The 23602-nt window shown below is 50.2% G+C and overlaps 1 protein-coding gene across 1 annotated transcript in view; it reads right to left on the bottom strand.

Annotated features, from left to right (window-relative positions):
• HTRA1 (HtrA serine peptidase 1) overlaps window positions 1-14583 on the bottom strand; it is a 57531-nt gene extending 42948 nt beyond the window's left edge. Inside the window, exon 1 of the mRNA NM_001282082.1 lies at window positions 14040-14583. Within this exon, the coding sequence (NP_001269011.1) occupies window positions 14040-14532 (493 nt within the window). The 5' untranslated portion in view covers window positions 14533-14583. The remainder of the gene's footprint in view (window positions 1-14039) is intronic.
• Window positions 14584-23602: the final 9019 nt, after the last annotated feature.

Raw genomic sequence — 23602 nt, 5'->3', positions numbered from 1 at the left:
CGGTTCCACTCACTGCTCAGAACCTTTACCACGAAGCCAAGTGGATCCTGGCAAGGCTGGGTAGGGGTGGGGGACAGGGATGTCGGGCATCATACTGCCCTGAGCCAAAGGCCCCCCAGCTCCTGACGGAGCCAGAACAGACCCGAGAGAGGGAGAGGGCTGCAGGCCAAGGCAAGCCGCCGGCACCGTGGAGAGACAGAAGCTGAAAGACTGAGCTTTACCGTGAGCGGCGAGCCCTGCCACGCCGCCCCCCACATCAGGACTTTGGATGGCGGGCCTCCACACCTCTGGCGGAGTGTGGGCACCCAGGGCCCCAGCTGGACCAGGTATGTAGGCGCGTGGAGCTGCACCAGGAGGCAGGCGGTTAAGTAACCTGACACCGCACAGCTGGGAGAGCGGCTGGTCCACATCCCGGGGAGGCACAAGGATGCTTTTCTCACTGAGCAAAGCTCTCTTTGTGAGGGTGCACGATGGATTGAGCGTTACCTCGAGGGGCACAGGAGGAGAAGGACTGGCAGCTGAGGGGGAGAAGGAACAGCAGGCAGGCGGCAGGTAAAGGAGCCAGGGCGCCAGAGGAGCTCAGGATGCCTCCTCCTCTTCCACTGACCTTGGACTACCTTCCCCCTGAGGGTCATGAGAGACACTGACTTAAACAGGTTCCTAATGGATAATGACCTGGGATGTGAAAAGGGGATTGTTGTTCAGTTGCTGAGTCATAACTGACTCTTTGCAACCCCATGGACTGTAGCCCACCAGACTCCTCCATCCATGGGATGTCCCAGGCAAGAATACTGGAGTGGGTTGCCATTTCCTTCTCCAGGGGATCCTCCTGGACCAGGGGTTGAACCTATGTCTCCTGCATTGGCAGGCAGATTCTTTACCGCTGAGCTACCTGGGAAGTCCGCAAAGAGGATGGGGCCTCCTTTTTGGCAGAGCACTTGCCTGGAGGAGAAGAAAAAAGCATCACCTAGCGAAGGTGGCAAAGATGCCTTGCCAGACTCATTTTCTCCATGTTTTCAGTTTGAGCGACTGCATTCTGTCTGCCCCGCTCCATTAGATTCCGAGGACATGTGTCAGCCATGGCTCCAATGCGGAGTCTGGCCCCGTGCTGGTCTGGAGCGTGGAGGCAGCAGAGACAGAAGCGAGACCTTGCACATTCCAGGAAATCAGACCCCCATTCTAATCAGTGCTGTGACTGCAAATTCCAGGGCAGAGGGGCCCGTGCAGCTAGGTTTCTCTGAGCCCTGCAGGGAAAACGCACAGGAGGGAGACAGAAGCATCACTTGACTGAGGCCGAGGTGGCCGACTGAGGGCTAAAATCCACCCGGAAATCCTGTACATCATCAGGGCCACTGTCTGCAAACGTCAGGAAGCACGCAACAGAAAAAAGACACAGCTTTGGAACCCAGGGTCCCAGGGCCAAAGGCCCTCAGCCCCATTCTTGTGGCAAAAATCTGAATATTCACAGGTAGCAACTGTTTTTTGTGTTTGTTTGTTTTTTTTTAATTCACAATTGGATGGAGGACCACAACACTCTCTCTTTTGCAGAGAAATAAAAAAGCAAAATGGAGGAGAGTTACGTGTGACCCATTTTTCGGCTCCTACTGAATAAAGGAGGAAGACCGGGCGGAGCCGGGGAGCCTGGCCTCGATTTCCAGTCCGCACTGGCACTTTCAAGGTCTGGCAGCTCCTGGCTTTCCGGCACAGTCTCCCAGACGGCTCAGAGTGGGAAAAGCTCGCCTGACGCCAGACCTCAGACTGCAAACTCGTCCCCCACCTCCATGTGCCCTGAGAGAGTGCCTGTTTGTAGGGGCTGGGCCAAGGCTGCCACCGATGATGCTGGAAAAGACGCGGGCAGGTGAAGTAAAGGAGGAGAGAGACAACCCAAACAAGTCTAAGACAGCCTCCCCCAAGGAGGAGGAACGGCTTTCAGGGGGCGCCCGGCCAGCTGGCCAGTCAGCTATAAGCAAGGCCCAGTTCTCTGCAGTTTCAACTTTACTGGTAAAAGGTAAAAGGCCTTTTCCAGAACAAAGCGTCTATGTTTAAAGGTGCCTGTCATTGATAATCGCTTTTCAGTCTCACTGGCGAAAAAGAAAAAAGTCCTCGCTTGCATACCCATACTGAATGCTTGGGTTTGCTGGGTATTGTTGCCTTTCATAGTTTTGTTTTTTTTTTTTTCCTGACCTGTTTGACGTATTAGGGGAAAAAAAAAGAGTTTCCAATCCATTCCACCACACGATTTCTTTTTTCAGAAGTCTCCTGAACACCCAGCATGATGTGTCTATTATTATCTTTGGGGAAATGGCTGACTGCTCAGCTCACAAAAACACTATTAACTTTCCTCCTGATAAGCATCTGGCTCCGGTCTTGACCTTCCCAGATTTCTCAGCCCGGTTCTTTTCCTGCTCCAGCTCCTCCTGCTTGTTGTGTCTGAAGTGGCCAAGGCAGTTCAGGCTTCCGAGAAGCCTCCAGCCTCAAGCAGCAGGCTTGGAGGTGACCAGTCTGTCGATGAAGGGCCTGGGACACGCTCCTGAGCTGTCAGCAGCCATCCTCCTGCAGGTCCTGGTGGAGAGGGGTGGGCCCGGTGCTTGGGGTTAGAAGATGGGAAAGTGTGAGGAAAAGGATGTGATGGTGAACCAAGACCCTCCATCCGGGTAGGGACCATCCAGAGAGGTACCCCTTCTGCCCATTTGCTGATAGGCAGTATCCTCGAGCTTCCCAGGTGACTCCGTGGTAAAGAATCCACCTGCCAAGCAGGAGATGCAAGTTCAATCCCTGGATCAGGAAGATCCCCTGGAGGAGGGCATGGTAACCCACTCCAGTACTCTTGCCTGGGAAATCCCACAGACAGAGGAGCCTGGCAGGCAACAAAGGGGATCTCAAAGAGTTGGACATGACTTAGCGGCTAAACAGTAAACCATCCTCCGGTTAAGAGGAGGGGAACTTGTAAAACTGAGACAAAACTCAGAAGAAATCTTTGGCTCAAGTGAGAAGTAAAAAGTAGGTCTTAAGACCCAAGATGAGCCACTTCCCTTCTCTGGGCCTCAGTTACCTCATCAGTAAGATGAGGGGGATGACTAAACCATTTCCAACATCCTTTCCAGCTCCTGAAAAAATTATACGACCTAATATATATGAAAAGTGTATTTCCTGATCTTTCCCTTTCAGTACGTAATTCCCATCCTTACAGAGTATTCTTATTTTCCATCTTGGCTTCCTGCAGCCTGTGTTCCAGCTTCTTCTGGGCCGCCTCGGCTGTCTAGACTTTCAAAGTGACGTTTGGGGCTGGGATTAGGGAAACCCTAATCAGGAAGAGGGGATAAAATAAAAGTCTGGCCTTCCTATATTCACACAACAGAATATTATTTGGTCATAAAACAAGGTGAAGCACGGACACCCACAAGATGGATGAACCCTGAAAATATTACAGTCAGTGAGAAAAGGTAGTTACAAAGGACCACAGATGTATGATTCCATTTATATGAAATGTCCAGAACACGGTAATCCATAGAGACAGAAAGCAGATTCATGGATCCGAGGGCAGAATTCTGGGAAGTATGGAGTGACGGCTAATGGGTACTGGGTTGCTTTTCGGAGTGATGAAAGTATTCTAGGATTACACAGTGATGACAGTTGGCACTAGTCGGTAAATACACTGATCTGTCTGCTTTAAAGGGGTGAATTTTATGGTAGGCGAATAATATCTCAGTAGAACTGCATAAAAAAAGGGGGAAAGTCAGTTTCTTTTTACTTCTTTATTGTGGCTACTGGAAAATTGTATTTTACATATGCAGCTTCTGTTGTATTTTGGTCTATGTGTAACCAAACATTCCAGTAAACATATTGTTCATTTTTCCAAACAAGCACAAACAGTCTGGCCTCCTCCTGCATCCTGAACTGAGTCGGCATCCGGGAGACTGAGAGCAGAGAGCCCTGGGCTGGGCGTCCAGGCACTCAGCCTCTGTCACAGCCTGGTTTGTGACCTTGGGCTTTCACAGCCCCCTGCTGGTCCTGGCCCCACAGGCAAAACACGAACATTGGGCCACACAGTCCCCATTAGGTCAGACAGCCCTGGAGGCTCAGACAGTAAAGTGTCTGCCTGCGACATTCGAGACCAGGGTTCGATCCCTGGGTCAGGAAGATCCCCTGGAAAAGGGAATGGCAACCCACTCCAGTCCTCTTGCCTGGAAGATTCCATGTATGGAGGAGCCTGGTGGGCTACAGGCCATGGGGTCGCTAAGAGTCGGACAACTTCACTTTCTTTTCTTTCACGTTCAGCGGGTAAAATCAAATTTTAAAAGTTCTCATTTTTAATACCCCAAACGTTATTTATCTCCTAAAAGCAGTCGACCTGAGAATAAAAGTCACGTACAGACATACCAGGTAATTTATTGATGGAGTAGAGTGGTTTAGTACCATTGTATTCCATTTATCCTGATGGATTTCTTTGGGGACAGTTTCTTCCTGGTTGCCGCAGCTTTCAGTAACTTAGGAGATGGTTAATTCTATAGCCAATGGCAACAAATATGGGTACAATCCCCGGGAAAATAATTTGGCAACGTACACCATGGGCCATAAAAACTGTCACCCTTTAATCCAGTCACTGTGCTTTTTAGTATCTATCCCTAAAGAATAACCAGATACAGAAAGCCATAAACACAAAAAATGTTTGGTTTGGGGAAAACACAGCCCAAATGAACATAAAAAGGACTAGCTAAGCAAACGGTGATAACACTCGGGACAGAAACAATGAAGCTGCTGGAATAACGGTGGAATCCTAGATCTTTTTTATTCTTTTTTATTTATTTTTTTGATGTGATTAAAGTATAATTTTCAAAAACTGGTATAGTGTAATATGCCATCAAAGCATTTCCCATGATGTCTAGGCAGCATGGTGAAGATAAATTAAAAAGAGCCTTTATACTGAGAGAGGAAAATCTTGGTATATTTGTCCCAAAGAAAATCAAACCACAGTGAAAAGATATTGAAGCATCTCAGCCCTGACTTATCTGGCATGTCCACTATGATATTTATACTGACTTTTTTCTTTTTAGCAGGAGGACTGTAATTATGGTTCAAGGGCATTAATAGGTGCTTAGAACTCTTGAGAGGAGAAGTCAGTCATTATATGGATAGCCTTTTGATCATCTTCCAATCCAAGCAGATTATTTTTGGTGGGGGTGGAGGAAGCTTTCTTTAGCATCATTTTGTACTCTTGCCTGGAAAATCCCATGGATGGAGGGGCCTGGTGGGCTGCAGTCCATGGGATCGCTAGGAGTCGGACACGACTGAGCGACTTCACTTTATTTTTTCACTTTCATGCATTGGAGAAGGAAATGGCAACCCACTCCAGTGTTCTTGCCTGGAGAATCCCAGGGACGGGGGAGCCTGGTGAGCTGCCGTCTCTGGGGTCGCACAGAGTCGGACACGACTGAAGCGACTTAGCAGCAGCAGCAGCAGTAATGAGAGACTAAATGAAAGTGCCCACTGTCTCCTTGCCTCATGGAAATGGTGTGTGTGGACCCCAGCCTCTCCCAAACAGCCCCCTGCTTTAGCAGGAAGGGACAGCTGAGGAGCAAAGGGCTCCAGTGTGGAACCCACACCAGCCCACCAACCCTCCTGCCCCAGTGAGCTAAGCAGCTTGTGAGAGTCATGTTCCCTTTGAGTGCCTCTCTCTTAGGTGAAGGGTTGGGCTATGGGACCTTCGAGAACCTTCCACACTCAGATTTTGAGCTCTGGGATTCTGTCCACAAGCCAACTGGTGGTTCTGACCAGTCAACAGCGTCTCTGCAGGAAAGGAGGGGTCTTTGTCCACAGGATCCCAGAAAACATGAAGGTGGAGAGTTGATGTGGTTAGAGAGGGGTCGTGGAAGGTGTGTGCACACAGTTGTACTCGTCAGAGGATGGAGGAGACAGCCCTAGGAGACAGCAGTTCTGAGCTCCAGAATAGACCCCGGAGACATTAACACCTATCTTTCATGAACCAATAGACCAAGTAGGCAGAAAGTGAGTAAGGATGCAGTTGACCCAAATGGCATTATCAATCCACTAGACCTAAATGATGTTTACACAACACTCCATCCAACAACACCAGAAAATTCTGCCGTTCACACGGACCATTCACCAGGAGACACCAGGTTCTGGACCAAAGAATACATCCTAACCAATTTAAAAGAACAGAAATCACACAGAGTATGTTCTTAGACCACAGAGGAACTGAACCAGAAATCAATAACAGAAGGCAAGCTGGAAAATCCCCAAGGGTTTGGAGATTAAATAACATGCTTCTAAGTAACGCTTGAGTCAAAGATGTCTCAAGAATAGTTGGGAAATGAGGCAGACTTGGGTTCAAATTCTGGCTCCACCTCCCTCTCCTGAGTAGCCCTTGAGAGTTATTACTCACTTCTCGGAGCCTCATCTATTCCTCAGTTGGACAATGAGATAACAGTGCTCTCTCCCTGGGTGGCGATGAGGGACGCAGGAGGTGGGCCCATGATACCAAGAGCACAGCATCCAGCTCCCAGGAAGTACCCGGCAGTGGGCGCTCTCCTGGTCATGGTTCCGTCCAGTGCTGCTGCCCAGCACCTGGCTGTCCAGGAGAACACCGACCCTTCTCCCCTCTCCCCCAGGCTAGCTCAGTCTCTGCCAGAGAGAAGCACTTGTGACTGCCGAGTGCTGAGCCTTTGCTCCTCTGTATCCAGTTGGCAGCCATTGGCCTGGGCAACCCCAGCTGGCAAAACCCTCTGTGTCCATCCATCCCCACCAAGTGGTGACGACCACTTGGAATACTGGCAACAAAGAGAGGGCTCTCCTTGTCACGGGGTGTAAGATGACTCAACTGTTGGATGACCAAGTAAAATCTCGCCCGAGACTGTGTGCAAGGGAACTCTACTGCAGATCTTGCCAGACTCGGAGGGAAAAAAATTCATCAGGCACACAGGCCTACCGTCTTCTTCTCGATTGCACAACTAATGAGAAAGATGTTTCCTGAGGTTTGAAAATATTGCACAAGGCTCTGACTCATTAAGACAGAGCTTATTTAAATTTGAAAACTATCGAAAATTCCACCCACAACAATGTGCCCTCTGAAACCACCATGTGCCCAAGGAGATATAATTACCTCCTGATGAGGGCCCAGCTGCTGTCACATGATGCTGGGTAGGACTGCTTTTATGGCAAGTGCTGACATGACAATTTGTCCAGGGGATCTAAAATAATAGGCCACCCATGGACTCTCAATTTTGCGACAAATCTTTCCTCATAAGGAATTCCTGAAGCATGGAAAACAAATGGAGCATCAATCAAGAGGGTCTCAGGGTTTCTATGTACTTCTGTGTCCTGGGCATCACAAACCCGAGGAAGCGTGAACCAGATGACATTTGGAAAATCCCAGGTGTTCCAGACAAGCAGCTCTTCAGTCCAGAGAAATCACAAGCTTCCTAGATGATGCAGACCATGACTGGGGATTCAAAGGGTGACAGGCAAGGTGGCGTCTGAGTCCTTCTGTCCAGAGAAGCTTTCCTAACATATTTGTTAGCAAACCCCAAGTCAGCCTCCAGGACACAGGCCTGGCGTCACCCTCATCCTCTGTGATGCCTCCCACCTTATCCCCAGGAAGACATCATGACAGCACTACCTCCACTGAGCTGACTCCTCATTGGCTAGCTCCATGAAAATGATGCTGATGCTGATTATGACCACTAACACGGATCCAGTTCTAGTAATGCACTGGGTACGGTTCTAAGCACTGAGTTCATATAATTAGCTGCTTCCATCTTCCAACAATCCTATGACATAGGTATGTATGCACCATTATTTTTATTATGATTTTACTGATGAAGAAACTGAAACTGAGAGAGTCTGTCACGTAAGAGACGTCATCCCCTTAGAAAGTGGTGGTCTGACTCGAGAGAGTTCCAGAAAAACATCTACGTCTGCTTCATTGACTATGCTAAAGTCTTTGACCGTGTGGATCACAACAAACTGTGGAAAATTCTTCAAGAGATGGGAATACCAGACCACCTGACCTGCCTCCTGAGAAATCTGTATGCAGGTCAAGAAGCAACAGTTAGAACCAGACATGGAATAACAGACTGGTTCCAAATTGGGAAAGGAGTACGTCAAGGCTGTATATTGTCACCCTGCTTATTTAACTTACATGCAGAGTACGTCATGTGAAATGCCAGGCTGGAGGAAGTGCAAGCTGGAATCAAGATTGCTGGGAGAAATATCAATAACCTCAGATATGCAGATGACACCATCCGTATGGCAGAAAGTGAAGAGGAACTGAAGAGCCTCTTGATGAAACTGAAAGAGGAGAGTGAAAAAGCTGGCCTGAAACTCAACATTGAAAAAATTAAGATCATGGCATCCAGTCCCATCACTTCATGGGAAATAGATGGGGAAACAATGGAAACAGTGACAGACTTTATTTTCTTGGACTCCAAAATCACTGCAGATGGTGACTGCAGCCATAAAATTAAAAGATGCTTGCTCCTTGAAAGAAAAGCTATGACAAACCTAGACAACATATTAAAAAGCAAAGACATCACTTTACCGACATAGGTCCATCTAGTCAAAGCTATGGTTTTTCCAGTAGTCATGTATGGATGTGAGAGTTGAACCATAAAGAAAGCTGAGCACTGAAGAACTGATACTTTTGAACTGTGGTGCCAGAGAAGACTCTTGAGAGTCCCTTGGACAGCAAGATCAAACCAGTCAATCCTCAAGGAAAGCACTCCTGAATATTCATTAGACTGATGCTGAAGCTGAAGTTCCAATTCTTTGGCCATCTGATACGAAAAACTGACTCATTAGAAAAGTCCCTGATGCTGGGAAAGGTTGAAGGCAGGAGGAGAATGGGTTGACAGAGGATGAGATGGTTGAATGGCATCATCGACTCAATGGACATGAGTTTGAGCAAACTCTGGGAGTTGGTGATGGACAGGGAAGCCTGGCGTGCTACAGTCTATGGGGTTGCAAAGAGTTGGACACAACTGAGCAACTGAACTGAACTGATCAGACTCCTTAAGCTGGGTGTGATACAACGTACTACAAATTCCTTGACATCATGGACTACCCAGCCTTACTTACCTTACTTACCAGGTAGAGGGTCCTTTTACCTGGACCCTCTGAGTACACAGTAGGTGTTCAATAAATGCTCTGAATGAACTTAGAACTCATGTCATTAATTCTAAAAGCTGAAATCTGAGCCCTTCCAGCAGCAATAGACATGCCTCTTCAATGGAAGCCTTTCAGAAAAGCATTTGGGATGGCTACACGTCACAGTTTCTCTGTTGACATTAATTTTCTTTCTTTTTAATAGCAGAGAAGATGGGGAAGGAAAGAGAAAAGACCCAGGAGGGATCTTGCTCCAGAGGACACCTGCAGCCCAGCTTCAGAGCCCCTGAGGCACAGGGAGGACCACCAGGCTCAATGCAGCTCACCTCCTGTGTCTAGACGTGTCTCCACAGTGGTCACGGGGGAACAGCAGCCGCTGGCACAAAGCTGCAGAACAAGGCGCCCAGGCCCAAGATGGGCTACAGGCATCAACGCCAACCCTGGCTTTAACTCTCAATAACTTAAGAAAAAGAAATAATTCTTGAAGAAGTTACTCAAACGCTTGGCTTCTAGACACTTGGCTTACCAATTTTATGAAACCTTAGTATTTTAACTCTTTGGTGGCTCAGCCGGTAAAGAATCTGCCTGCAGTGAGGGAGAACTGGGTTTGATCCCTGGGTTGGGAAGATCCCCGGGAAGACAGTACGGCAACCCACTTCAGTATGCTTGCCTTGAGAATCCTCAAGGACAGAGGAGCCTTGGGGGGAGAGAAGTCCAAGGAGTCGCAAAGAGCTGGACACGACCAAGCGACTAAGCACAGCACAGCAAGACCAACAGAGAGCCAAAGAAGATAACCAACCAGAGTGAGCAAAGCCCTTATAAATTACTTCTAGGCCGGTGGTGGCTCTTCACCAGGAATGCGTGGCCAGCCTCCACCAGAATCCCTTCCTTGTCAGGCCTTGGGTGGAACCAAGATGGGGAGTCCCTGGGCTTCAAGACCTCTGGGCTCGGGGCTGCTGTTTGAGGCAGGGGTGGGGTGCATTCCTGGACTGTGTACGAGGAGGAGAAAAAAGATCAGGCTTCTGATACTTGGGGAGTCTTTTTTGGGCCTCTTTCCTGGCTTCCTGTCCGTTTTTCAGCAGAGACCGGTCAGAAAGCCTGGCTAGTTTTTTGCAATGTCTGGGAATCCAAAGAAGCCTTTCTCTGCCTAAGAACAGTCTGGGGCCCAAGGCTCTGGTTTGGAAATATCTCTAGTACAGCTCCCCCTGTGCTTTTTTGCTTTTTTTTTTTTTTTTTTCCGGCAAGAGCTGCCTTAATGGCATCTGGGGGTAACCATGTCCTCCAGCTGCTGTGCTGGTGGAGCGAGCGATGTGACGTGTCCTGTGCTTCATCTCAAGGCCACGGCCATCTGGAGCTCTGTTTATTCCAGCTATTTGCTTCGGTTTAGCTGGGGTTGGCTTATAATCTCGGTTTCTCTGTCAACAGCACAGAGTGATTATGAATGGGCTGTGGACCAGATGCACGGGTTCAAGTCCTGGGCAAGGCACAGCTCTGCGACTCTGTCTCCCAGCTGTCACCCCGGGAGGATGACAGCACACTCCTCATGGGACTGCTGGGAGGATCAAATGGGTTGGCACAGGGCTGGCACAGAACAAGCACGAAATATATATTAGCCCTTATTATCAGATTATTATTATTTGCAATCCCTTTCTTCTTTTTTTTGTAATCCCCTGACCAGTGCAGGGTTTCTGCTTTAAACTAATCCAATCAGTTCCTGGTGGAAGACACCGGCTCTCTAATCTCTGGTATAACTGTACACTTTCCCAGCCAAACTTTGACAGCAGCATTGATTTCTGAAATCGACGATGTGCCCTCATTTCCAGAACCATGATTAGAGACCCTCTCTGAAGTCTTTGTGAAACAGCACACAAACGAAAGTGCTCCCTTTTCAGGGCCCTCAGGGCTGGTGCACTGGGATGACCCCGAGGGATGAGATGGGGAAGGAGGTGGGAGGGAGTTCAGGATGGGGAACACATGTACACCCATGGCTGATTCATGTCAATGTATGGCAAAAACCACTACAATATTGTGAAGTAATTAGCCTCCAATTAAAATAAATAAATTTAAAAATTATATATATATATTTTTAAATGCTCTCTTTTGAATGGGGACACATCCCACCATTCAAAGATCCGCCGAGACTCCCACGGGCTGCTCACGAGCCCCCCCTGCCTGCCCTGCCCTCTCTGTCTCTGCCCCAGTCAAACCTTCCTTGTGATCCCAGGACTGGCAGAGCCGCTCCTGCCCAGGGAGCTCCTTCCCCACGTCCTCACGTGGCTCGCTCCAACTCCAGGCTGCCAATCCAATGGCAGGGCCTCCTCCAAAAGACCTCCCACGGCCACTCCGGCTAAAGGAACGCTCCGGCCAAGCCTCGGAGCCAGAGCCGGCGGCCAGTGCACCGCGCTGAACAATGACTTCAGGTGACCTGCTTGTGGGCAAGGCTTCGACTGAATGAAGCCAGGCTCCGGTCCTCAGAGGTACCTCTGGAAAGTCAAGGGCAGCGGGCTGGATGCAAGGATGGAGGGGTGGCAGGGAGGGGTGGGGAGTAGAGAAGGGCAGCAAAAGCAAAACCTTTCATTGAGGAAGGAAAGGCTGGGTGGCCATGGATCTCCAGTACCTCTGGTTTCGTCTTCCATTCATTTGTTCATTCAACATCCTCCCCACACACGCATCTGCCAGGTGCCTCCCATTTGTCCAGCAGACACACACACACACACACAGTGCTGGATGCACGCTGGAGCTCAGTAAATATTTGCAGAAAGAAAGAAGGACAGGGGAGAACCGCTGTGCACCCTCTGTCTCTCTCTCCTCTCACCACGCTCGTCCTCCCGGGGCCGTCCCCTCTCTGGCTCTCCCCAGAGCCTGCTGCAGGCTTGCTGGCCAGCAGCAGACGACCTGTTCTCCGTACATACACACACGGTGACTCTTAATGACTCCGCCAACTCCAAAACTTGCTAAGTGACTCCACCTCGCTGGCAATCAATCTGGGGCTCCAATAGTGCCAGTTATTCAGGATCCTGCGCCGTGACACTACAAACAGTAACAGCTGGCTTGTTTTTGACAAAAAAAAACATGCAATGTGCTTTTTTAAAGTAATCACCTCACACCCAAATTATGGCATGCATCATGTCTCTGCGCCCCGGTGTGGTCTGCTTTCCACCGCTAGCTTCGTCCTATCCAGCTTTTTTGTTTTGTTTTGTTGTGAGCTGCCTGGCTCAGGAATACAACCCAGCCCGTCCTCTCTGGCCCTGGGACTCTGCGCCACCAGCCTGGGTCACCCCGATGCCTCCCCAGCCACACCAATCTACTCACCAAACAAGGCTGGGCTCAGCCTGCACCCCCCACTCCACTTGGGATGCAGTTTGGGGCCTCCCAAAACTTCCTCTACCCTCCCCAGCGTCCGTTCCCCCAGCCAGGTAAAGCATTGGGGTGCTTCTGAATAAGGCTGTCTGGGTTCAAATTCCAGCTGAGTGACCTTGGACATATAATTCATCCTTAGTCGTTCCACCTGTTAAATGGAAATGACTTCCCTCCTCTTGAGGCTGTGAAGGCCGAGTGTGGTCACACGTGTAACACACCTAGCCCAGGGACTGGGGCACCGAATGGGCACCCAATACACATCATTGTGGTGCCCACACCCAGACTGGGCAGGTTCACTTCTCTCTGGAATAGGTCTCCTCCACCCTCTAACTAGGCTGTTTCCTGAGGGCAGAGGTTCTGCGTTTTACCTGTAGGGCTCTGGCACCCTCCTCCCCAGGCCCGTCAGCCTGTGTCAGGCCTCCGGTTGGTCCTAGACCGTTTGCCTACCAAGAAAACCTAGCCCAGCTGCCCGGTGCTGGGCTCCCCTCTTCCCATCTCCATGCACTGCCCGCGATGAGGAGGAAGCCTTCAGGCTGAGGGCAAGTGCCCTGCCAAGCAGGGCTGGCCCGTCCCCACACCGCTGGATTGGCCGGAGCTGAACTCAGCATTGTTTTTCCATATGGTCTCCGGGACTGGAGAGAAGCAACCTTCGGGAAGGTCCCGCGAGAGAGTTAGAGGGATGGCTCCACCCTTCGCTCCCCCCACCCCCAACTCCCCGGCCAGGACGGGTCTTACTGATTCAGAAAAGATGCTTCAGGAGGGAAAGGGCTACACTTTTCCCTCACCCCTAACGCGCTCCCCTCACCCTTGCCTCTGCCTTTCCCCTGATCCAGGCTCAGCATATTCAAATCCAGCCACTTTCATTTTTGTGCGGTTGGCTCAAAACCCAGGAAGCGACGCTGGCATCAGTGCCCGCTACACCTCCTTAAACCGGTGCTTGACCGGGAAACCCTGGGGCTAGGGGAGAAACTGGGGAGCCTCAAGGGCATGGCTACCTCTTTCAAATAAAAAGTTAAAACTTTTCAACCAGGAGATCGCTAATGTGAAACATGAACCCTGTTCATCTTTAGGGAGGCGGGAGGGGGGCGCGGATGAAGCGAAGGAATGGAAGGCCACAGAAATGAGACTTTGTGGTCCCAACCCCGGGGCTCACTCAGCACTGAGCACTTTTTCCAGCCCCGAACTTCTCAACCCTCTTTATGCCCACATTCCCGTCTTGTTTGTCCCCCAGGCCCTGGCACGGTGTGGTTCCCCGCGGGGCAACCAGCAGGCGGCCTTGGGCCGGAGGCCCCGGCACCGGGTTCCCCCGGGAGGGGGTGGGGTGGGCTTCGGGATAGACCAGGGCCAGGGACCGCCACGCGCGGAACGACCTTGGGCTGGGCGCAAAGCTCGGTTCCGAGGGAGTCCGCGGATCGCTGCCACCCCGGGGGTCGATGCCCTCCTCTCCCAGCCAGTGGGTGCCCCCGGAAGACCCAACAAAGCTTCGCGGCCCTTCTCCCGGCCCGTCCGTCCCTCGGGGCCGGGATGTCGCGACCCGGGAGCTCCCGGAGCGCCGGTACCTTGGCCGCAGGCGCCGCGCTGCAGGACGATGACCGGCGGCTGATGCAGCCGCTCGGAGCGACGGCTGGCGGCGCGCAGCTGGCACAGGTTGGTGTAGGTTTTGGCGTCGCTGCCGCACACCGGCTCGTTGCTGGCGCACACGCAGAGGCCAGATTGCGCTCGCCGCCGCACCGTGGCCGAGGCGGGCACCCCGAAGGGCACCACGCACTGCAGCCCCTCGCCGCAGGGGCCCTCTTGCAGGCCGCACTCGGCCCCCTCGGGCGCGCCGCACACCTCGCAGCAGCCACACGCGTCGCGGACGCGGCCGCCCTCGCAGGATCCCGGCGGTGGGGCGCAGCGCGCGGGGTCGCAGCGCTCGGGACACCCGGCGGCGCCCGGCGCCGAGCGTCCGGCCCGGGCCGGCTGAGCCGAGGCGGGCGCGGCGAGCAGCAGCAGCAGCAGCAGCAGCGGCGGCGTCGGCGGCGGGAGGAACGGGGCGCGCGGGGGCTGCATGGCGACTCCGACGGCGGCGGCGGCGGCGGCAGCGGGCTGGGCGAGGGCCGGAGAGCGGCTCCGGGCAGAGCGCGGGAGGGACTCGGGACGAGCGAGTGCGCGCGGCCGCGCGGCCCAGCCCATTGGCCTCGCGGCGGTGACGAGCCGCCTTGGGGACGGGCACAGCGCCCGGGAGGGGGGCCGACCGGATGGCGGGGGGGCCGTGCGGGCGGCGGGGGGGGCAAGCGGGCGAACCGGGGACCGCCTGCGGCGGGGCAGGGCGGGCGCGGCGGGGCTCGTGGGCGCGGGCGAGCAGGCGGGGCGGCGCGCGTGTGGGTCCGCCCGCTCGCGGGGCTCTGTTTCCCGGTCTCCGCTCCCCACGTATCCGCTTCTCGCGGCTTTCTCCGCCGCCACTCGGGACCTTAAAACCAAAAAGAGGCTTCGCACAGAGGAACCCGCGCGGGGCCGGCGCGCAAGCGCCCGGGAAAGTTCCCGCAAACTGCCGAGTTGGGGACCCGCCCGGCCGCGGGAGGGGCCGTGGCTCAGACCACGGGCCGGGTCACGCGCTCCAGGGCAGGAAGGCGAACACCTCTCTGGAACTGACCCCCGCGCTCAGCACGCGCGACCGTGACCATGGACACCCCCCCAGCGAAGAAGGCGGGGCTCGCAGGGCTGGCACAAAGCCAGCGCCCAGACCCGGCGGCAAGTGAAAAAAAGCAGAGAGCAGAAATAGTTAGAATATAGTCATTCGAGCCATTAAAAAGTTACAGGTGGGATGCGTGCTTGTTCCTGCCCCGAAGGGCTCGGGAAGGAGACACGAGAGGCTGCGGGGGGCGGGGGTGGTCACCGGAGGGAGAAGGGTTTTGTACTGATTGAGTCTTTCTCCAAAAGCTATTAAATAAAAGGGTTCGCCTTTGGTCTCCCACTTGAGAGTCTTCGGTGCATCATTTGGGACAGAAGTTAATCTAGCCGTGGCCAGGAAGAGCAAGGGCGACCCCGGAGGTGGTCCCCGTGCCTGGGAGGTGCTAGGCCCGCAGATGGGCAAAGCTTGCACCGGAGGAGCCAGGAGGAGGAGGGCTTGCGCAGCCCTGAGCCAGGGCAGAGGCGCCCAGGGGTGGCTGGGTGGGCCACCTTATAGGTGGCCTTAGAGGGAAGGTAGTGGTGGAGGCTTAGTGACTTTTTGCTGTTCTTCTGTATTTCGTTGTTCTCTTGGGTACGAACGGGGTATTTTTCCAACAAAAATAGTTTAAATGTAAAATCTGAATACGTATAACTCCCCCTCCCCTACCCCCACCACCGCAAAAGCACCTCCAAAATGTGAGACATGTTAGCGTCCAAGGTCCAGAGGGGTCCCTGGGCCCAAGAAACCGGCCAGCAGGAGGTCCACATCCTGGGGCATGACAAGATGTTTCGGCCTTGTCCCGAGTGTCTGGACCCCAGGGCAGTATTTCCTGAAGCCAGGACCTCACCTTGTGGGAAGGGAGGCCTGCACTCAAAATTGACTCAGCCCTGGATTTGGGGGGTGTGGGAAGGGGTGATACCTCTGCTGATTAGAGGCTCTAAGTGCTCAACTGGCTGAGACTACCCAAAAAAGAGGAGCTTGGCCTGGTGTCACAGAGGAATAATATGCAAAGTCCGTCAGGAAATAAAAAGACTCTCCCTGCTGTAGTCCAGCTAGCAGATGAGATAAACGGGCTCACCATGGTGAAGAGATTGGTGAAAACTTCTTTTCATCCGATACTTGTATTTTACAGATGAGAAAACTGGAGGCCAGAAAGGGTAAGTGACTCCTAGGTCACACCACAAGTTCGGAGTGATGGAGCCAGCACACCTTCTAAACAGGCCGTGCCCAACGGCCCCCATTCTCCACCCTCCAGCCAAGTAGCCAGACCGCAGAGTGAACCAGCTGATTCAAAGCAAAATGTGACCACAGCTTAACCAAGCTAGTCCCTGAGTGTCCCACTGAGTCCCCATCACCCTCTCCCCCCAGTTCTTCACTCCATTCCCCCCAACACTGCATTTACTTTGCTCCCCCAGTGCTGAATAACTTGCATTTTCTGGAACATACCTTCCTGTTTAAGGTTTCTCTGACTTAGCTCAAGCTCTCCTCTCTATCTGAGCTATCCTTCCTCCCCTCCCAGGGTAAGTTAGCATGACCTAGTGAAGCAGGTCGGAGCCATATCATCTGATGGGCTTGGATTCAGAATCCCACTCTAGCCCTTAATTCTGTAACTTTCTGCAAGTTGGATCTCAGGGACGCTCATCAGGAAAATGGCAGTGATCTTGGGTCTCCTTGGAGGAACTAATCAAAGTGTATTTTCAGCAATGAAACAACTGTGATGGTTCGCAACCTAAAAGAATTTTGTGATGGTGATGATCAGAAGTGCAAGCCACAGAGGCCACAGAGCTGATCCACTAGGGAAGGAAGACAGCATCTCTTTGCTGTTGGAAACCACGCTGGTGGTTTCATCATGAGGGGCCAACCAAGGGAGGAATAGAAGACCAAGCCAAGCCTGAGAAGCAGAGAGAGACTCTGGTTGGAGAGAGTCTCTGGTTCAATTCCTGGATTGGGAAGTTCCCCTGGAAAGGAATAGGCTACCCACTCCAGTATTTTTGGGCTTTCCTGGTGGCTCAGACGGTAAAGAATCCATCCACAAAGTGGGAGACCTCAGTTTGATTCCTGGGTTGGGAAAGTCCCCTGGAGGAGGGCATGGCAACCGACTCCAGTATTCTTTCTGGAGAACCCCCACGGGCAGAGGAGCCTGGCGGACTGCAGTCCATAGGGTGCAAAGAGTCAGACACGACTGAGCGACTAAACACAGCACAAAAGGCTTTAGAAGGACCAGGACTGCATCACGATCACCTCCCAGGCGTGAGTGCAGCTCACCCTCCTGCTCCGAGGATAACATGGGTCATCAAGGAGACAGCTTGAGTCAGGGACCCCAAGCAGACCATGGATGCCGAGTTAGAAAATTAAAGTCCCCCCAGAAGGACTGTGGGGACCTGAACTATCCACACAGGAGGGTGTCATGTGTGTGCCAGCTGTGTGGGCAGTAGGGCACATGTGGAAGAGCACAGCACAAGTCAGGTGAAACCCGGCCCCGGGGGCCCAGCACTGACCTTCCCTTGGCCCCAACATCTTCATATTTAGAAAGAATGCTTTTGATCTGAAAGGGTTACTCCCTTCTTTCTCTCTCTCTCTTTTTTTCTTCCCCCTCTGATACCATTTATAAAGACAGTTTCTTATGCAATTTTTGGATACATCATGAAGTCATTTCTCACTCACCGGGTCTTGGCACAGATTCCCAGAGAGGATTTTTCCGGAGAGAAGGGGCCAGTTCCAGAGCCACACAGGCGAGTTCCCGGCCATCCCCTCTGCAGGCCAGATTTGCTGCATGGAAGCTTTAATTCCGAACCAAGTCAAGTCTATTCATGAATAATGAACAATGAAACACCAGGGCTGCCAAAAACCTGGGTTAGGAAGTACGGCTTCTGAACTGGAACAGAGCATCCATGTCTGCGCTTCCCAGAAGGAGAAAGATCTCCCGCCTGGGGCCTCCCAGATACACGAAGGACCCAGAGTGGTGGTGTTGGGTGGGGGGGATTCTACTCCCTTTGCTCACCCCAAGGACCAGAAGCTAAGGAGCTGTGGCAATGCTTTTGACTCTTCCTAAAGTCTTACCACTCCCCTAGCCCCTACTTCCCCGGCCTCTCCATCTCAGTCACATGGAGTTCAGACTTCATGCCTCACGCTCTCCCCTACGCTGTCCTCTGGCCCCAGGGCAGCAGCTATCTGGGGCTCTCCCTGACACTCATTTTCACCCTCTCTATAGTAACAGAATCTTGGTTGGGACATGCCACCCAGAAAAAAAGAAAAAGAGATGACTCTGCACTGGTTTGGGCTCCCTCCCCTCTGAGTACCAAACTCCCACTCCTTCCCTCCACTCCACCATCAGAACGCCATGACCTCTGGTGACCCAGGGACCCTGATCCTGCTTCTCTGAAGACAGTCTCACATCCAATCAGTTTGTTTTGGTTCAAGAGAAGCTTCTTGTGTCTGCCACGTGCTGACCACTCTGCTGACCACCAGAGATGTGATGGCGAATGACTGAGCCCCTCCCCACCAGGAGCTCAAAGCCTAGAATTCCCTGCCGTGATGGAAGGTTTCCAGCTGCTGCCATCCAAGGTGGTCACCACCAACTGCGTGGGTTGCTGAGCATTTGAAACGCTGCAAGTGGCAGCAAGGAACTAAATTTGATTTCTCTTCCGTTTTAAGTCATTTAAGTGTAAATAGCCACTTGAATGCAAGCCGTGAGGTGCATGAAACGGGTGCAGGAGAAGGATGAGAAGAAAAATGCTGGGGGTTGAAGGAGTTCTGTGAGGGGAAAATTGGGACGTTAGAAAGATGCAACTGAGCTCCGTCTTGAAGGAGGGGGAGGACCAGGAGACACATTGTGGGGGAAGGGTGTGGCAGAGGGGAGGGAATATCATAAGTCCATCCAGATAAGGAAGTTCTCTAGTGTGGCTGCAAAGAGGAAAGGGGTCCCTCTGGGCAGGAGAGGCAGCTGAAGTGGAGGGGCCAGGCTGTGAAGGGCTCCGGCTGTCCTCTGAAGGAATTTGGGCTGGCACTGACACTGATGAGAAGTTCCCCGAGGCTTTTAAGAAGGTGTGTTTTGGCAAAATCACCCTGCTGCAGTATAGACGGTAGATTGAGTTTAAAAAGTGGAATCGGCAACACACATGTTAAAATACAGATATGTTATTAGATTTTAGGTGAGGGAGCTCTTCAAGTTATACTGAAGATGCAGTTATCATAACCTGATTGGATGAAAAGAGATTCCATCAGCTCTGTGAGAGTTCCTTCACTTCAGCAAGGACCTCTTCAGTGCAAACCCCATCTTCAGAAATAGTGCAAATGGGGTGGATGTTTCCAGTATTCTGGAGAACTTCTGAAACGCTTTCAAAATATTGAAGTGAAGTGAAAGTCGCTCAGTTGTGTCCGACTCTTTGCGACCCCATGGACTATACAGTCCATGGATTTCTCCAGGCCAGAACACTGGAGTGGTAGCCTGTCCCTTCTCCAGGGGATCTTCCCAACCCAGGGGCTGAACCCAGGTCTCCTGTATTGCAGGCGGATTCTTTACCAACTGAGCCACAAGGGAAATTTAAGATTTCTAATATCAAATCGTGAAACATTCGTGGCTATTTATTCAAGAAGGATCCTCTAGAAAACAACCCCAGATCTGGTTGCTGCTCTGTTTTCCTTCAAGCCTTCAAGATCTGTAATTCAGAATTTCCATTAATTTAGGCTAACCCATCCTCTAAATCAACTACAGGAGATCAACAGCCCATATGCCCTAATTGGCTCTTTCCAATATATTTGCTTTAAAAAGTAAAAGTGCATGGCACATAACCAATTTTTTCCACTCTTCGTTTCACATATTGGACAGACACAAGTTCAAATAGATCCACAGGCAGCCACCAATGGGTAATGAATGACGGCTTGTCGATTTGCTGCTATTCAGGAGCAGCATGAAAAGCTGACCAAGGTCACATGTAGAACATGCTGCCTTTTAGGCAAGATTATTTGCCTTTTTTTTTACCCCCCGAGGGGAAAAAGGAAACAAGCATTTTTTTGAGCATCAGCACATTGCCAGTAGTTTAAATAGCCAAATCTTACAACAACCCTGTAACATAGGTATTATTATCACAACCTTGTTTTTTAACAAGGAAACTTGAGACTTGGAAAAATCCAGTAAATTATCTAGGTCATAAGTGTTAGAGGGCTTCCCTGGTGGCTCAGCTGGTAAAGAATCCGCCTGCAATACAGGAGACCTGGGTTCAATCCCCGGGTTGGGAAGATCCCCTGGAGAAGGGAAAGGCTACCCACTCCAGTATTCTGGTCTGGAGAATTCCATGGACTGTATAGTCCATGGGATTGCAAAGAGTCAGGCACGACTGAGCGACTTTCACTACACTTAAGTGGTAGAGGTGAGAATTGTCCCCAGATTATTCTGTCTCCTCCCCACTGTGTGTGATTAACTCTTCCTGGCCAGGCTGGAAAGAATTTCATGGAGGAAGTGACATTTGAAGGAGGTGCAGGACGAATGTCCTAAGGCACGGAACTATGATGAGGCTGTTGAAAGAGCCACGAGGAAGGAACCCATTTGTCTAGACAGGTAGGAAACAAGAATGGGAAGGCAGGTGGGGGCAAGACTGTGAAAGTACATATGCTTGCTAAGAAGTTCGCATGAGTCAACACAAACCAGCACCTCCTCACAGAAAACAAACCAAAATGTGACGCCCCTGGTGGTGGGCTGATGACGTCACCTTTAGGTAGAGAAGGTAGCGTCCTGTTGCCCCCTTGGGTTAGTCACAAAATGAGCCCTGGAAAATATCATTCAGAAATCAGCTGGAAAAAACTCTTACTGGAAAAAAAGAAATCCGCCTTCCGAAAAGGGATTTTCTTGTTTTTTAAGAAAATATTTTTTTAACATTTAGGAGGCTTTTCAGGATGTATAGTATTTTTAAGGATATTTCGTATTTTTATTGATGCATTTATTTTGGACTTCAGGTGCCGAGGATTGAATAAATCATACTTCTAATATTTTTCCATCCCAGGCCCCTGTCTTGTTTTATGTCTTTATTTTCATTTATTCACATTATCTATTTCTCCAGCTTCATTCCACCGTCAGTCATTCTGATGGTTCATTGTACATCTGTTTACCTGCACGTATTAGTGTAAATGGGTATTATTTTCGATGCATGCATTTTTATTAAAGTATTATTGACATATAACATCATATTAGTCTCAGGTGTACAATATAATGATTCAGTATTTGTGTATATTATGAAATGATGGCCAAAGTGAATCGAGTTAACATCTGTCCATCATCATGGACAGTCACAAAAAATTTTTCCTGGGATGAGAGCTTTAAAGACTTATTTTTGTAACAACTTTCAAATATGTAATACAATATTATTAACTGTAGACACCATGCTGTATATACATTACATCCCCAGGACTTATTTATCTTATAGTTGGAAGTTTGTATATTTTGACCCCCATCATCCACTTGTGACCCACACATGATCCCCTTCACCTACATGGGACCAAGGTCACATGCAGAACATGCTATCTTTTAGGCAAGATTGTTCGACTTTGACTGAAGGAAATAAAGACTTTTTTTAAGGGAGGGGGCTTCAATCTTTGAGTTATCTCACCATGTAGGTACTAGAAAGGAAAGCATTAGTCACTCAGTCATGTCTGACTCTTTGCCGCACTACGGACTGCAGTCCGCCAGGCTCCTCTGTTCGTGGAATTCTCCAGGCAAGAATACAGAAACTATAAAACTCCTAGAGGAAAACATAGGCAAAACACTCTCTGACATAAATCACTGCAGGATCCTCTATGACCCACTTCCCAGAGTAATGGAAATAAAAGCAAAAATAAACAAATGGGACCTAATTAAACTTAAAAGCTTTTGCACAATGATGGAAACTATAAGCAAGATGAAAAGACAGCCTTCAGAATGGGAGAAAATAATAGCAAACAAAGCAATTGACAAAGAATTAATCTCAAAAATATACAAGCAGCTCCTTCAGCTCAATTCCAGAAAAATAAACGACCCAATCAAAAAATGGGCCAAAGAATTAAACACACATTTCTCCAAAGAAGACATACAGATGGCTAACAAACACATGAAAAGATGCTCAACATCACTCATTATGAGAGAAATGCAAATCAAAACCACAGTGAGGTACCATCTCACCCCAGTCAGAATGGCTGCTATCAAAAAGTCTACAAACAATAAATGCTGGAAAGGGTGGGGAGAAAAAGGAACCCTCTTACACTGTTGGTGGGAATGCAAACTAGTACATCCACTATGGAGAAGAGTGTGGAGATTCCTTAAAAAGCTGGAAATAGAACTGCCATATGACCCAGCAATCCCTCTGCTGGGCATACACACTGAGGAAACCAGAATTGAAAGAGACACGTGTACCCCAATGTTCATCGCAGCACTGTTTATAATAGCCAGGGCACGGAAGCAACCTAGATGTCCATCAGCAGACGAATGGATAAGAAAGCTGAGGTACGTATACACAATGGAGTATTACTCAGCCATTAAAAAGAATACATTTGAATCAGTTCTAATGAGGTGGATGAAACTGGAGCCTATTATACAGAGTGAAGTAAGCCAGAAAAAAAAAACACCAATACAGTATATTAGCACATATATATGGAATTTAGAAAGATGGTAAGGATGACCCTATATTCGAGACAGCAAAAGAGACACAGATGTAAAGAACAGACTTTTGGACTCTGTAGGAGAAGGCGAGGGTGGGATGATTTGAGAGAATAGCATTGAAACATGTATATTATCATATGTGAAATAGATTGCCCGTCCAGGTTCAATGCATGAGCCAGGGTGCTCAGGGCTGGTGCACTGGGATGACCCTGAGAGATGGGCTGGGGAAGGAGGTGGGAGGGAGGTTCAGGATGGGGAACACATGTACGCCCATGGCTGATTCATGTCAATGTATAGTAAAAACCACTACAATATTGTAAGGTAATTAGCCTCCAATTAAAATAAATTAACTTAAAAAAAAAAAAAGAATACTGGAGTGGGTTGCCATGCCCTCCTCCAGGGGATCTTCCCAACCCAGGGATCGAACCCGAGTCTCCTGCATTGCAGGTAAATTCTTTACCATCTGAACCACAAGTACCCAAAAAGTGGGCAAAGTTCTATAAGCATTAAAAAGCATTCACTAAGTTTACTTATCAGTAGAATCTCTAATGTGCTTGGAAGCCAAAGTTTAAATTAACTTGATCTAGAAGACCCAGATTCTTTCTCTACAAATTTGAATTATTACATATAACTGCCAAATTTTTTTGTTTTTAATTCTTACACTAATAGGAACCATGGGATATCTAAAGCTGTGAGAATATGAAAGAATCATGCCATTTTCTCCATGTCAAGTCTAGTTAACCTGGACCAGAAATTGCAGGCAGCTGAGGTGTTGGCTTCCATCAGTGTAACCCCAAGCCCTGCCACCAGCTTGAGTGGTTGCCCAGATGGCCTTCTACAAG

This window comes from Bos taurus, chromosome 26 (assembly GCF_002263795.3).
Source record: "Bos taurus isolate L1 Dominette 01449 registration number 42190680 breed Hereford chromosome 26, ARS-UCD2.0, whole genome shotgun sequence".
Classification (NCBI taxonomy): domain Eukaryota; kingdom Metazoa; phylum Chordata; class Mammalia; order Artiodactyla; family Bovidae; genus Bos; species Bos taurus.
The sequence above is the reverse complement of the archived record's forward strand: the minus strand, read 5'-3'. Positions and strand labels throughout refer to the sequence as shown.